Source organism: Lutra lutra, chromosome 6 (genome assembly GCF_902655055.1).
Source record: "Lutra lutra chromosome 6, mLutLut1.2, whole genome shotgun sequence".
NCBI classification, from domain to species: Eukaryota; Metazoa; Chordata; class Mammalia; order Carnivora; family Mustelidae; genus Lutra; species Lutra lutra.
In genome coordinates, this window is record NC_062283.1 from 75643959 (window position 1) to 75659902 (window position 15944).

The window sequence follows — 15944 nt, forward strand, 5'->3', positions numbered from 1 at the left end:
CTTTATCACAATGAAGCTGCTTGAGACAGTAAAGCAGCGTTAGAGGAATCACAGCCACTCAGAAGTGCTCACATCCATTTCTGGGCACATACCAGCTATTTATAGCGATAAGAATGTTTCGTGGATTGATTGTGACAATTATGAAAATCTAATACATTTATCTTGAATAACTGCCACTGACTTCAGATAATCAGATGCAAACCTCTGGGGGTATGCCAAGTCCAGGAACTATGCACGTCTGTAATTAAGTGTAGGATTTTCCCCCTTTTCTTCTACCACTTCATTCTAATTCTTTATGCTGCCTACAGTTTACAGATGGATGCTGCAAAGCCAGTCTCTGTTAATTCTGAGCCTCTGTCTCTAGAGATACTACCAATAACTCCTTTAAGAATCTTTACACGGGGTCTATTTGCAATGCTTAGAAACCCGTCATCTTTTTAAATAACAAGATTATTTCTAGGAATAAATAAAGAGGGCTGCTTTGGGATGATCATCAATAATTTTTTTCATTGAGATAAATATTAAGCATCATGAATTCAATTCAATAAAAATATCATGGATCTGGCAAAGTAGGAGACAGTAGGGATTTAAAAGCAAATGTTTCTTAAGGTTATATATAAGGCAGAAAAGAAAGACATGCTAGGGAGAGAGTGATAATGATAAATGATCATTAAATCAGAAAGATAAAGGGAGTGGTGAGTAGAAAGTCACAATTTTGCTGTATTTGGACATAAGCACCACCCCCACCACTACTATACACTTAAATAGTGCTTCTTATGCTTTCATAGTCAGATAGTCTTTTCAATGTTTGTGGCAATGCAGGAATTAATCTGTATGTTAACCCTAAAAAGTAAAGTCTATTATCCCACGTTAAAGAAGAGAAGTAAGCATCCTGCATATTTGAATCTACAGAATCAGTGCTGCATCTATAGAATGCACTGGATTCTAGAACTCACCTAAAACACACTTAAGTCAAACTCATTCTATGCATATCATGCAAGATTTTTCATATAATTCTCAACATAACACTGTAAATTATATATTGTTGCCCACATGATGTAGGTAGTAGAACTAAGGCCAGAAGACATCAGGTGGCTACAACCGGCAAAATCGGTGTTATATTACGTGTTGATGTGGATCTGAAGAAATGGCTTCTTCTCCCTAACAAAATTCTGCTGGTGACATCTCCTAGATACGTGCTCAATGACTAAAGAAGAGCTGACACTCAGGGAGCCACAGACCCTTAAGTGCACTTTGACCATCTGCTAATGTATTCTGCCACAATCTTCTCAGCCTCATTTGACAGAGGAGGAAATGAAGGCCTACAGAGATTGATTAATTTGATGAAGTCATAGTTCAAGCAAGGGGCAGGGCCTAGAATTGAAACCATGCAGTCTGACTCTGGAGCCTCTGTGCCTAACCCCCGATTTCACTGCCTGAAATATCCATGCATTGGATGGCTGGATGGCTACCTCTGAAGAATCAAAATAAAATAATGCAGAACAACAAAAATCAGCCAATGGAGGAAAGGAAATTATGGTCCCTTTCTGGGTTATGAAGAGGTCAGTTCTAACCCTTTTCTTACTCCACTGTGTTCTTAGCAAATACTCACACATACTTTACTCTTCTCATTTACATCTAAACCTCATTTAAGTTTCTACCATGTGGGTGAACTTTGTCAAAATAGTTTATAGCCTTTTGAGTTGCAATATTAATTTCTTAAGTTACTTATACACAGTATAGGATCCACCACCTATAGGAACAATGACTTAGTAAATTTGTCTTTTCTTCCTTTAAAACCATGTTTTAGGTTCATCAGCTTTAGCAATAGTTCATAAACTTTATTCCATTTCCAATCCCTTAAGCAGATACTGCCTGATTGCACTCTGAAACGCTGGTTTCACGTCATTTTTCTTTTTAAAAACTTTCAGACTCTCTTCCACGCCAAGTTTCATCTTTGCCTGATTGACCGAGCATCGGTAATGTCACTACAAACCTATCACTTCTTACTTTGCTGATGTTTTCTCATCTTCATTTATCTTGTCAGTCTGATATCCTCATTGTCACACAAACACATCAATTTCCCACGCACTGCCATGTCACGTCCCATTTGTTTTCTCTTCCATTCATATCCAAAGCAAGGCCTGTGTCTCCCTTAGCCCTTAGTCAAATACTATCCGTCTTTCAAGTTCTAGATGCCTGTTGTCTTCTCTAACATTAAGAATCACAGATGTCTCTCTGAAATGTGTAACATTTAGTGTCACTATTATGCAATCTAACTCCTAACTTTAATCTTTTTCCATCATTTATTAGTTTCTTTTTTCCTTTCAAATACCACCCGTTCCACTTGTTAAACTTAGAGATCATCCTTTGGTGTTCTTACATCCCCTTCTGTGCCTGGTCTGGGACTGCTGAACGTGCAGAAGGTATTCAGTTATTTGTATGTCAACTTATTTCATTCATTCCTTTGGCAACCTCATTCCACTATTGAGCTCTCCCCAAAACTCCACATTTGGTTATCTAACTGCAGATAATTTCAGAAGTTGCTATGAGAATCTAATGACAAAGTATGTGAGAGTACCTGGAATGAACCTTGGTATTTAGCAGGTGCTTAACAAATGATGTTTGGATGGGAATCTTCAGATCATCCCCTTTTGCAGCTGAAGACCATCTGTGGCTTTAGGAATAGAAAATGGGTTCCAAGTCTCCTCTGCCCATTCCCATGAGTTTTGACCCACTCTCTTCCTTTACTTCCTAGTTAGGGTTTTTTGTTTGTTTTAGATTGTAAGGCCAACAACCTCTGAAAAAAATCTTACCTTCTTCTCCTTTGGTATTTATGATAATAAAGCCCATGATTTTACCTCTGTGATAGCTCTAAAATCATCTTAATTCCCTTAATCACATCTCCCAAGATCAATCTTCACTTCTTTTCCTTGAACACATCTTAACTGGTCTTTCTAATCCCGTTCCCTCCAATCCTACTTGCACAAATGTTTCCAATTCTGTTTCTCTTTCTAGGTTCCTTGAGTGTCAACCAAAGTGAACCATTTGCTGTTCCCCATCTCTGCCTAAAAAGCATCTCTGCTTTTTAGCCTAAAGCTTTAGGCTTTAGAATTAGTCAGGCTGAATTTGAATCCCCTGTCTGCACTGTATTTGACTTAGACAAAACACTTAAATTCTGTCTACCTCAATTTTCTGTTCTGCAAAACAAGGATGATGATATACTCCTCCCAAAGTTTTATAAAGATTAAATAAGATTATTTTAAGAAACTAGCAAAGAATAAATACTCAACAGCTGGTAGTCACAAAAGAACACTTCAATATTCTGTGCCTAAAGTGTTATCCCTTCAGTCTTTATATCTTTATCCTTAAATTCATGTAGACACAGTCTAACAATGTCTTAAGATCCATCTTGACTTTTCTTGTTCCATAAGATCTCTGATTTTTCACACAAGAAGCGTTATCTTTTTTGCAGTACATTTCCATAGTAAAAGAGAAAGTAAAAACATGTGGGGAGAGGACATGAGCATATACTTTCTTATTTCATCATCTTAACAACTTTAAGAAATACATTTTAATAAAAAAAATTGAGACTCAAAAAATTTTTTTAAACACAAGGAAAGTGTTTAAATCCTGGCTTGTGTGACCTTCACATTTACATTCTCACCACTGATTCTCAGGGTGCTATCAGGGTCTATTGAAGTTAATTATTGTTTTTGAATTTTGGTTTGGTTAGGTTTTGAGCAATTGTAACTACTTGTGGGGACTGATCTATCTTGTCTTATTTTTTCTTATAGGTTTCCCAAAGAACAAAGAAAAAATTACTTTATTTTTTAAACAGAACAAAATTATAAATAAAATTTATTCTTATAAATAAAAGTATAAAATTATTTTTTAAGGGAGGGGGGTGGGGTTATTGACATTGGGGAGGGTATGTGCTATGGTGAGTGCTGTGAAGTGTGTTAAACCTGATGATTCACAGACCTGTACCCCTGGGGATAAAAATACATTATATGATTATTAAAAAATAAATAATAAAAAAATAAAAAATAAATTATTTTTTAAACTCATTCTAACTTGTAATTACCATGTGGCACCATTGAACAACTTTAAAAATCCAGGACGCATGATGGAATCTACATAATCTTAGTTTTTCCCTTTATCTTGGACATTTCTATTTCATCAACTTAGGGATTATTTCATTATTACTCATCAATTATTCCCAGCAATGCCACAAATGACTAAAATAATAAGAAAAATGGAAAAATTATGGAGTTGACTGGAAGGATGATGCAATTGCAAAATAAACCATCATTATCTCATCATCATTCAGTTTCCTTATTGTTGTGACTAAAGTAATACATCATCACTTGAGAAGGTATAAAAGAAGTCTGGAAACATTCTTATGGTCTACTTTTAGTTTCACTCAACATAGTTTAGAATTTAGAAGTTCTATTTTTTATCCATAACTTCAAAGAGAAGAAAATTGACAGAGGGAGATACTTCAGTTATTAGATGAATCAGAGGGCAAGAATGGAAAAAGAGAGGTAAAAGTATGTTAAACTTTAGTGATTAAGGTGAAATTGAAATTGATCACTCAAATGAAATCTCAGACTGTGAATTTTCATATAACAATGAGTTTTCTCAAGAATCAATGAGTGTACAGAAAGGAAATATGGTATTCTCATCCACTTAGTCTTTCAACCAGAAGGACTTTATCATGCAATATTTTGTGGCAAGAACCTAGCCTATCTCATTTTGTTAGAAGGGTATGTTATAGTATTTTTTCATCTTTTATAAAAATCTATGTGACAAAATTTGTGATTTTTAAGTGGACAAATGCTAAAGAAAGGTAAAGGAGGTATCAGAATGAAATTAATAATGTATGCAAAAAAATCATTGGATTTATCATTCTAAATAATGTCTATTAATCTAAAAAATGTCTCACAGTAATGAGATGGAGATGATATTTTTTCAATGAAATTGAGTCTCAATGATTTCAAAAACTCAACTGCTACATTTTGATGATCCAAATTCTGAAAGAACCAAAAATAATATTATGCTAGAACTTATTAAAGATGTTTGAAATCTGGAACTGGTATCTATTAATGCATATATTGCAAGTTTATGAATGAAAATTAATGGGCAGTTAGTTCCTTTCTGAAGATGTTTCCAATTTGGAGTACATACACCTTCAAAATCAGGAAACTGATGAAATCAATTTTTAGTTTGCCATGTTTAAGTTCTTATCTTAAGTTCACTATCCCTTTATTCTTACTTCCATAAACCATTTTTTAAATGATTTAAAATATTAAAAAAATTAAGAGATCCAAGTGGTAAGTGGAGATAACTATTGTTCCTAGTATATTGAGATTAGCATATACATTTTCTAAGCCTCGGTTGCATACTTATCAACTTATCCTTGGTTTTAAAGTTATGTATGCCATGTCTTCTCTCTTTTCTGGACTATCAACTTGCTGAGGAGATTCAACAAATATTTATGGAGTTAACATAAAAACTCCCAAGCTTTTATTTTGTGAAAATAATTAGATGTTTGAAACTAAAGTGAGTATGTTTTCATGGAACAGTATTTTTTAGAGAAAAGTAAAGCAAGGCTGAATCTTACCTAGTCTTTTCCATTATAGCCAATTGAGCTCTGAAATACATTAGATTAAATCACTAAATAACAGTGACTATAATGCAATTACATTTGACCTCTTCTCAGCAGGATCAAACCAAAAATGCAGTTAGGCACAACTGAAGTTCGAGAAAAAGATCTTAATAAAATGAGAGTACCAACTTATTCCTTAAGGCTCTTTCTGGCTGTGGACTTAAAACCCATAGAATTGGAATACAAGCTGCCAAAGAATACCTTATTATAGTCAGAGAAGATTTTGATAGGTGAATACCTTCAATTTTAAGAGAGTAAATGACACAGAAAGCAGAATAAATTACCTTAATATAAATTTTTGGCTCAAGTAAAAGTCAGACAGCAGCCAGAATTTCAATGGTTAGGATAACTTCTACGTGATAAACTTTAACTTGTATTGAACTTTAATCATAATGGCTTTATGATTATGATTTTTTTCATACAGAGATGAAAAGGTAAAGAAAGTGTTAAAATGACTAAGCAAAAACTAAGCAAAAAAATAAGGCCTGTTTCCTGGAAGGATTGGTTTCCTTATCTGTGGTAAGTATAAAGATATCTGTGAGCCATGTGATTTTTTTCCTTATTGAAATTTGCCTCTTGTTTAACTCAGTTGACTTCACCCAGCAATGTATGCAATTCATTTGCCCCAGGAGGACCTTGATGAAGAGGAAATGTGAAAATGCCTAACAAAATCATGAAGGTTCTTTTAAAGTCTACATAAATGACTACATAAATGATAAAGTCTACATAAATCACTTAAGAAAAATGTGCTTAGTAATGAAGTATTGAAAAGGAAATTGAAAAAAAAAAGGAAATTGAAGTTACTGGAAGGTTGATAAAGATAAAATATCTAGAGTCATTTATCTTGACCATCAGTACTATCAATTTCTAAAAGCAAAACAAAACAAAACAAAAATAACACCATAAATTGAGTTTCTATGTAGCTACTAATGTCTTCTTTGACCAGTTTTTATAATTCTCTCATAAGAAAATGATAACTAGACTACATTAACCCTAAAAAGTGTGAATCATCAGGTTCAGGACAGCCACCTTAGGAGAACAGGATCCATCTCCCTCCATTCCCTCTTCTCTCTCTCCTTCCCTCCCCCTCTCTTCCCTAAGATAGGTTAGGGACTATTCAAAACACGTTCTATAACATTGACCATGTGCACAATCAAGAGATCTAATGACAGCATTGTTAGATCATTTAAGAGCAGCAGAGAGAATATTTCTAGAGAAGGAAGCACCTCAATATCCATAATACCCCTAAAATTATACATTGTACATATACATCTACTCCAATTTCCCATAGGGCCAACCTTAGTAGCATATATTCACTTTCTAGGTTTAAATATAATTTTTTTAATTTTCCAACTTAATGTAGAGTGGGTCAGTATAGGAGAATTTTAATTAGATACTAAAAAATGATATGATCCTTACACTTTATGCTGGCTTATTGAGAAGGTCCCTGTAATTGAGGTGGGGATTGTTATTGACCATAAGATAGTGCATATTCACTACAGATTCAAAAAGAGCAATTCAGTTCATTTTCAGGTATATCTTAGCTAGAAAAAAAAGTGTTAAGACTATCTTTATTAGAAATATTTTATTTAAAGGGATTGAAAGGCAAAACTTGGGACTTATGTCATAGTGTCAGTACATTTCATTAGTAAGGTTTCATAAAACTCAACTGTGATTTGGGTTACTTTTGAGGGTGTGGCAACATTATATAAAGGAAGTACTTTATCCCAAAGGGAAAAATCAAATTATAGTTTTAAAAACTCATTACCAATAATTAATAATGAACTCTAGCTAAATAATAACAGGTGTTCTACTAATCCCAAACAGAAACAGATGGAAGCACAAATGTTTTATAAATACTGGATACATGCAGAGCAATAAACTTGGCAGGAATTGTTTTATTCTCTAATTGTCAGTCAGAGTCGAAGTCTTATCACTTGCATTTTCTCTAAATTAGTATGCCCAGATAAATCTTTTTTCTCATTCCTTATTTTTCAAAATGCAAACCATATTGTGTGCTTTCTTACTCCCTCTTATGTATTGTCTCACCAAGAAAAGTAATATAAATGTTCCTTCTCTATAGTATGAAGTTTCATAGAATTTATTATATGAAACAATAGGCTTACCATACAGGTTTCCCTTCTCCAGCATCTTCCTTTCCATCTCCTGAAATGCTGAAATATAGTATTTCCCCAGAAATACCGATCTACATATTCTTTAATTTCTTAGACATTATAGCAATCAGCCTACAAAATCATGATTGTAGGTAGATGAAACAAATTAGAAAGGCAATTTTAAATGTCATAAATGATATTAAGAAATCTAATCCTATAGCACTTGGGAGTGATTTCCAGGAGTTAGGATATTAGATAGTGCTGCAGGTCTAAACTCATGGCTGTTTAGAAAATGTTCACATAGGACTTTAGAAGAGCTCTCCCTGAATGGTTAACAGCAGAATTCTCCTTAACTCCTCCAGAGATGTTTTCCTTGTTCCTTCTTATCTTGATCTGTTGTTGAATTTTTGGAAAGAAGTTATCAGCTTTGTGACTATTAAACTCTTAGCATCCCTCACTGACTTTGACAATGTATGGTTCTCTCTGTCCTGTGATTTTTTTAGAATTTGTATTTTATGATCAATTAGTAGCTCTATGAATCATTTGGGGGCACAAAGAGCACATTATTTCCCTCAAATAATGGAATTTAAAACTCATGCTCATTAGAACATAGATTCATGGTACATACAAGTAAGCAGTTGATCTCTTCAAAGCAATATATGTGTAGAATGTAACTTTCTTAAACTATCACAGTTAAATAAATTGGTCAGCAAATCTGTTAAGCTAAAATTGGCTTAATGATGTATATAGACTGAAAGTCACCAATGTTGTTTCTTTCATGTGGGATATTTACCCACACAGTCTGTGCTATATTGAATGATTTAAAGAATAAAGTTATACTAGTATTTTGCGCACCTACTTAGATGCTTTATCAACAAATTTACAAGCTTGTTACTGTAAAGGATACTTACAGTCACTGCAAGGACACTGAAGACCATGTGGAGTTCCATGATTTGTTGAAGGGTCAATACCAGAAAAGGAAGGGGTCAAGAATCCCTGGATCCCATCCTTTTCTGTCATTGCCCATCAACCAAATGTCCAAAGCCCTCTTTTTTCACTATATTATACTACTTTCCTGGATGTTTCCATCTAATTTTACTATGATACCATACACATACCTTGACAATCATTTTTACCAAGTGAGTTATCACCCAAGTGAGTCACTATATTTTTCAATGTTTTCCCTCTCATTTCAGTTTCTAACTCAGTAAGAAAGTAAAAAAAAAAAAGAGTAAAAAGATTAAGAAAATGAAGAAGAGGACAAGGGGTGGAAATTAACTTGAATAAGTTACTAGAATTAACTGAATTTTCTGGAGAACCAAAATTCTCATGATCTTCAAATTTTTTAGGACCTTTAGATTTGTTATATATATTGTTTTATATGTACTTGTTATATATATTGTTATATATATTGTTTTAAATATGATATGCCCATTTGCCAATACATGCATAAATGTAATTATACATTTTGGAGTGATCTCCATAAAAATAGTTTAGAGCCAATATATAGTTTGCTTTAAACAATCAACTTCAGTTATTCTAACATAAATTAGCCCCTTCCTTAACAATACCATCTTCTTAGAACTGTTTCCCCAAACATAACATAGTACTATCCGTCTTTAAATCTGCAAAAGGCCTACCATAAGCAATCAAACTATTCATTATTAATTAAGATATTAGTAAAGAATCCCTGGTTACACTCTGGGCAACAATTAAAGATAGGAGAGATGATAGATAAATTGCTTTTAGGAAAAATATTTCTCCATTGTGTTGACTATTAACTCTAAGGTTGACTATCTCCATCAGTAATAAATCTCTGGAATGGCTAACCCTGGTTCATGAGAAAAAAACATTTTTTGAAACAAATTAAATATCTGAATTGTGATGGATTTAATATGAATACTTTTCACTATTAAAAAAGATACTTTTATGGTCATAGGTCTTATATAAGGTTTACCAGAAATAAAATGATTCACCTCTTCACTCCAAGATATTATTAAAGATATTAGTATTTTTTGTATATAAAGATATTAGCATTTTTTTAGCTTTCAACTGAATTCATTTGCAATAGGCCATGCAGTAGTAGAAAGTAAAAATAAAGGCCCTAATGCCAATTATTACTTGTGCTTTTACTGGTTTTATTCTAGATCTAAACATGCATTATGCAATTTTTAAAAATGAAAATACAGTTTAGTACATAAAAAAGCCAACAATCTTAGAAACAAAGACTATTAAAACAGACGAGTACAAAAATTGTTTCCAATACCTGGTTTTAAATCCCCATGGACAAACATGTCAATCATATATCGACAGAATGCATACTGATCTGACAGAGTAGAAAGAAAAAGAGCAATGAAAAAATGTCATCAACACCTTTCTTTCTTCTAAGGAGAACTGGCGTATCAAAACAAACAAAATAGCACAATTCTATTTTAGTTACTACAATATTTTCTGTGAAGGAATAATTTGCACTCATATGAACACACAGGGAAAAAGACATAATAGATATAAGGTTTGATTTATTCCATACAAAAAGAATAACCTTAAAAAACTGAACAGACTAGTTCAGGGTAATATCATACAGTTGTTCTTTCTTTTAATCAAAACGTTTTTCATCAAATTCATTAAAAAGTGATCGTATTAAAGCAATTTTTCTCATTGTTCATATATACACTTCCAATTACAAAACAAGTTTTACAAGAGGAAATTATTTCCAACTTGGAACATTTTACCAATTATTCATTCCAAGCCCTTCTGCTAATTGTCTAAATGGAGCTATAGAACGTTTTCTTGAAAAGGCAAGCAGGAAGACTAACTCCTTTGCAACGTGTTAAGGATTCTGCATGGAAAGGCTGCTCAATTAGAAGAGTATGTGCAGAATAGACTTTTAGCATCACAGGATATCATTGTTAAGCTAATTAACTGAGTTTTCTTCATTGAAGCTATCTTGTAATCTTGACTAATCTATGGTCTATGGAAAAAGTAAAAAAAAAAAAAACCAAAGGATTTGAATATTTTGGCAAACTTGGTCAAATGATTTTAGAGTTCTTTTTTTATCCCCTTTTCCCTCTAAATTAAAGACATGGCAGTTAACTTTATGTTCTCACATAACTTTAGATTCTGCTGAGGTCATTCCAACCTAAATTTTAGTTAGTGAACTATTCCATAAGTTTTACCAGATCATCTTTTAAAGCAGGCATATTATGAAATTAACCTTGTTAAAGATGATTTACATTTTAAAGTTTCTAAGTAGGCATTTTATTAATATAACAACTCCAAAAGTAGCTTTAGGACCAAAAGTTTATTCAATTTACACATGACACACCCTTAAGTGCTTGAAATCATGTCTATCAAACATGCGACCTAATGAAACTTGTTACTATATAATAAACACACATACAATGATTTTCGTAGACCTTATTCTTTTTAGAGTATTAACAATATTTTTAGAATAATCCATCTTACTATGAAATTCTGCCAGGTCTTTGAAAAAATTAATGTAATTATTACAGTAAATGTTAAAATATAATCCTTTTCATTAGTACCTAAATATGAGTAAGCCAAAACTCATGAAGTTTTAAGAATTTGCATGTGTGTTGGTTCTTGAATTATAGCACATTTTCCCACAGGTGAGGTGGGAAGTTAGAAGGAGGCTAGTTCTCAGTTCAAGGAAATCTATTTGTTCCTGGATGTACTAGATAATAACCAGGGTTTTTGAAACCAAGACACAGGAACCCTATGACAGAGGAAAAAAGATTAACTTAAAGAGTATTTTCTCTTTTCTGGACATAACTGTTTTCCTGAGCAAAATTCCAGGCTAGGAGATTTGGATCAAAGATAGAGCAAAGCATAAAGTATATTTCCTTTTTATGACAAATCTGAGGTTGAGCAAGGGAAGACTTCCTGAAATCTTTAAGCTTTCCCCTTTGTTTCAGTACCTTAAGTGACTATACTCTTTTTAGATTTGTCCTTCCTACAATGCAGAAGTAGTTTCAAAGGGCAATTTAAATATCAAAAAGATGGGGCATGTATCTAAATCCTAGAATATGCATTTTTAACAAACTCTTCAGAAGATCCAATTAGACTATCTTCCAGAATCATTGATCTAAAATCCCTCAATTTTTTATTTCTTTCACCATGATTCCTAGTGACACTATAGCCTTCAGCAACAGCAACAGAGAATATGTGTGTGTGAGAAGCTGAGAATGCAGGGACTACCTGGAATTTGAAGGGTTTGGGCCATCCCCCAGAATGAAATGTTCTCCGCCCCCAAGTTATGATGGCATATTTATGCACATAACATGTAGAACAGTATACGGAATTAACTAAAATCTTCGTGCTTCAGAGTTTTTTTTTTCCTTAACTGAGGGCTGACAGTATAATAAAACTCCTTAGTTTCTATGTTAGATTATTACCAAGGTAAAATGCTTGCATTTATTATACCAACATTTTCTGGCTCCACAAGTCACTCATTTAATTAATGTACCAATAATCCTATGCGCTTTCAATTTAAGAGAGAAAATCCTTTATTCATTTAAAAAATGTTTAGTTTTTTAATCAAGAAAATTGAGTTACAATTCTTAGGATGTTTCTGTTTTATTTGAGTGAAGTCATGATGTTGCATTCTAATAGCATCAATAGGAAAATGAGAGTATTTTTTACAGTATTTTAAATTGAGAATTTTCAAATATTTTATGTCAGGATGCGAATTTCCATCTGTCCTGAGTGTTGGCCTTAACAACATGTAAGAATTCCAGGCAAGTATATGTTGAGCAGCCCCCAATGTGTCTGCTTCACCTAAGGATAAAGCAAAACCAAGCCTTCTTGATTTGGAAGATTCTTTTCATAGAAATGCTTCTTTAAAAATGCAACTCAAATGGGATTGGGAGGGAGACAAACTATAAGTGACTCTTAATCTCACAAAACAAACGGAGGGTTGATGGGGGGAGGGGTGTTGGGGGGTGGGATTATGGACATTGAGGAGGGTATGTGCTATGGTGAGTGCTGTGAAGTGTGTAAACCTGGCGATTCACAGAACTGTACCCCTGGGGATAAAAATATATTATATGTTTATAAAAAATAAAATAAAAAAAAATGCAACTCAAACATTAAACTAGGAAAATTTTTCTAAAAAAAACATGAACAGTTAGTTCTATTAGGCTAACTTTCATAGTTTTGTGATAATCATTCATATAATTTCATATTTGGTCACCACTTCTTAATTTTTTCCCCAAATGAACATTGTTTAAGAATAACACATGCTGACAACTTCTCTCCTCACAGAGCCCTGATGGGTGTCATTCAGCTGCTGCCTTGCCCGTGTTCCTTGTGGAGTGGCAGCTGAGAGAACATGCATTCTGGGTGGAGAATGTCAACAGAAGGGAAATTGTTAAACAAACAAACAAACAAAAAAACCCCTCTTATGAGCATGGGACATGTGTGGTCTTCTGCTCTATGGTAAATTCATATTCGCTATATTCTCTCTGCCTGCCCAAATTTTGAAATAGTGATTGAAAAGAAGAAGATGAAGGAGGAGGAGGAGAAGGCAAAAGAGGAAGAGGAGAAAGAGGAAGAGGAGGAAGTAGCGGAGGGGAAAGAAAAGAAAGAATGAGCATAGCAGTGGGGAGGTTTGTTTTGTTTTGTTTTTTCCTTGCCCATAGATTTGCCACAGACTATAGAAAATCAGAGAACAATTCCTGATGATGTCAATCTTTCTTGCTCAACTTGCAATAGATTAAGATTGGTCCATAAAAACTGGATTATGTGGTATATAAGTGTGTGTATAAGTTTATGGTAGGCATGTGCATACCTACGCATCTGATTCCTAGCACTTTACATGGAAATGTATCATTTAAAAATATATAATGCTAAGAGTAATTACATGTGAATATATTTTCATGTATACTATATAATTTAAAAATTGCCAATAAGTGTGTGTGCTCCATGTAAAAATCTGTTTCCAATGAAAGACCTATAGGCCCTATTTATTTACAAAGAACTATTTAGAAATCTATCTGAAAAGAACTCAAATTCATTAAGACTAACTTAAGCTAAGCAAATAAATAATCCCTTACCCAAAGGAGAACTTACTCAACTATTTTACTAAATCATCAATACAAGAGTCTCAAAATCAGAGCCAACTCACAAATAGACTATTTAAAAAACATGCAATCTTTGTTTATCATGTTTAGTGGAAACCATAATGTGATTCGGCTTTTTATAAATAAATGTTCTTGAATCTTTGCTTAATTTAAATGTTTATGTGTCTGACCAGGAAATGGAAGTAAAGTTTTGATTATTTACCTAATGATACAATTATTTAATTGATGGTAGCTATCTTAATAGGAAGCCTTATTTTAGCGAATGCATTTACTTAGCTAATAAAATCACATTTGTGCTTTTGTTTCTACTTGAAGTGATATTTGAATGTCCTTTTAACATTAAGTGAGATAAATAGCTTTTTATGTGGAAATGAAAACTGTAGATTGAAAATGAAAATGGTAATAGAATGCTATCTTTAATAATTCTGATTACTGATACAAATGAAATACAATCTATGTGACCTAGAAAATAAACATTATTTTAAAATGTTCCAGTGATGTGTCTTCATCAATGAAATGTGCCTCCCACACACAAAAAAACCCAAAGATACTAAAAATGGACATCAAAAAGTTTATTCATGCTCGCAGTTGCTAGATAAGTATTTTGATACTCCCGTATATAAGTGGAATGAATTTTTTTATATACTGTATTTATGGATAAAAAATAAAAATATACTTGGTACATTTCAGCTGATTTCATGTGATTCTTTTCAATTTTAAAGAGAAATCTGAAATGCAAAGTATTTTAGGACCTTGATAATCATTTTAAATAGATATATCTATGAGTCAGAAGATTAATACTTCTTTTTTCTATCACAGTAAAATAGTCCCTTCAAAATATTTTTTCTTTACTTACTATCGCTTTGTTTTCTACCCATATTATCACAAATAACATATAGTTTTAAGAGTGATATTATATATATATATATAATGTATTATATAATATAATAACCAATACTTTTAATTCTTTCAAGGCAATATAATTATTCTTTAGATTAAAGAATGGCTTTAGGGCTCCAAAGTTTTAATCCCACTGTTTTTTTTAATGATCCACAGATTTTTTAATTTAGGTGATTTTCATTTATTTCAAAATTTTCTGGGTCACAAAAAGAAGAGAGACATAAGGTTTTTTTCTTCTTTCTTTCCTTTTTAAAAATACACTTTCAAAAAATGTATATCTTTTGTCAAATAAATCAAAATTTATAAATATTACTTGCGAATTCAAGGGCAAAAGTGACTCAAAGCCAAAATACAAGAGAGGATTGGGATGGCAAATACCACATTACCTCTCTTGTAGGTGGAATCTAAAAGAAAAAAAAGTGTGGACTGCAAATTTCATATCTTGTGTCTTATAATGGTGATAATTATTTTCAGTTACACTGTTCAAATAGCTTACTCAGCAATAAAGTTTTTAAAATTTTTAATAAAAATCTCATAGAAACAATTCCTTTAATCTTCAAATATGACTATTCAAAACTACCAGAATAAAGGAAAGTCTTATTCTGCAACACCCCTAAGAAACATTTGTAGGAATAGCCCCTCCAGAGTAGATCCTATACAGGAAGCCTTAGGACTGTGTAGCAGAATAACGCCCGCCGGGAATGGACTTCAGGAAAAACAGATTCCAAAAGGGAAAGAAATGTGGGACAAGCCCTCGGCTGCCCTCTGAAAACTCCATGTTTTATGTTTCCACAGCAACTTTCCATAAAGAATTTCAGGTTTATACTTCACCTCCATTAAAATGCTCTAGTTCTGTGAAGTAGGGATGTAAGGCTGACATCACTCTTATGAAGAGCTGCACAGGGTCAGATATGGAGATTTCTAAAGTCATTAATTCAGTCAGGAGAAGCTAGCAAAGAAACTTGAGAGTTCTTTGTCCTATAACTTCCTGCTCATTAAATTAACTGAATTTAATAATTCAACGTATATTCTAAGCTATGTGCTTTTGCAGGGATCACATTAATGTATGGGTAGTTTTTATGATACTTATTCTATATGATTTGAACACAGACCCCTTAAAAACCTCCCTGAAAATTGTTGTCATTATTCCTGGACTGC

The 15944-nt window shown here is 32.9% G+C and overlaps 1 protein-coding gene and 1 long non-coding RNA gene across 5 annotated transcripts in view; one reads left to right on the forward strand and one right to left on the reverse strand.

Moving 5' to 3' along the window:
* Positions 1–13337, forward strand: part of LOC125102963 (uncharacterized) — a 47878-nt gene extending 34541 nt beyond the window's left edge. Inside the window, exons 4-6 of one of the 2 annotated variants that reach the window (XR_007128244.1) lie at positions 1063–1562; positions 6096–6190; positions 13069–13337. This is a non-coding gene — a long non-coding RNA (uncharacterized LOC125102963). Of the gene's footprint in view, positions 1–1062; positions 1563–3797; positions 3845–6095; positions 6191–13068 lie in introns of those variants that run through there. The other variant, XR_007128245.1, reaches the window with a different exon arrangement.
* Positions 1–15944, reverse strand: part of LOC125102961 (triadin-like) — a 225679-nt gene that overhangs the window by 90379 nt on the left and 119356 nt on the right. For all 3 annotated transcript variants that reach the window (XM_047734647.1, XM_047734649.1, XM_047734648.1), the window contains one exon: positions 10052–10111. In XM_047734647.1, coding sequence (XP_047590603.1) covers positions 10052–10111 — 60 coding nt within the window. The remainder of the gene's footprint in view (positions 1–10051; positions 10112–15944) is intronic.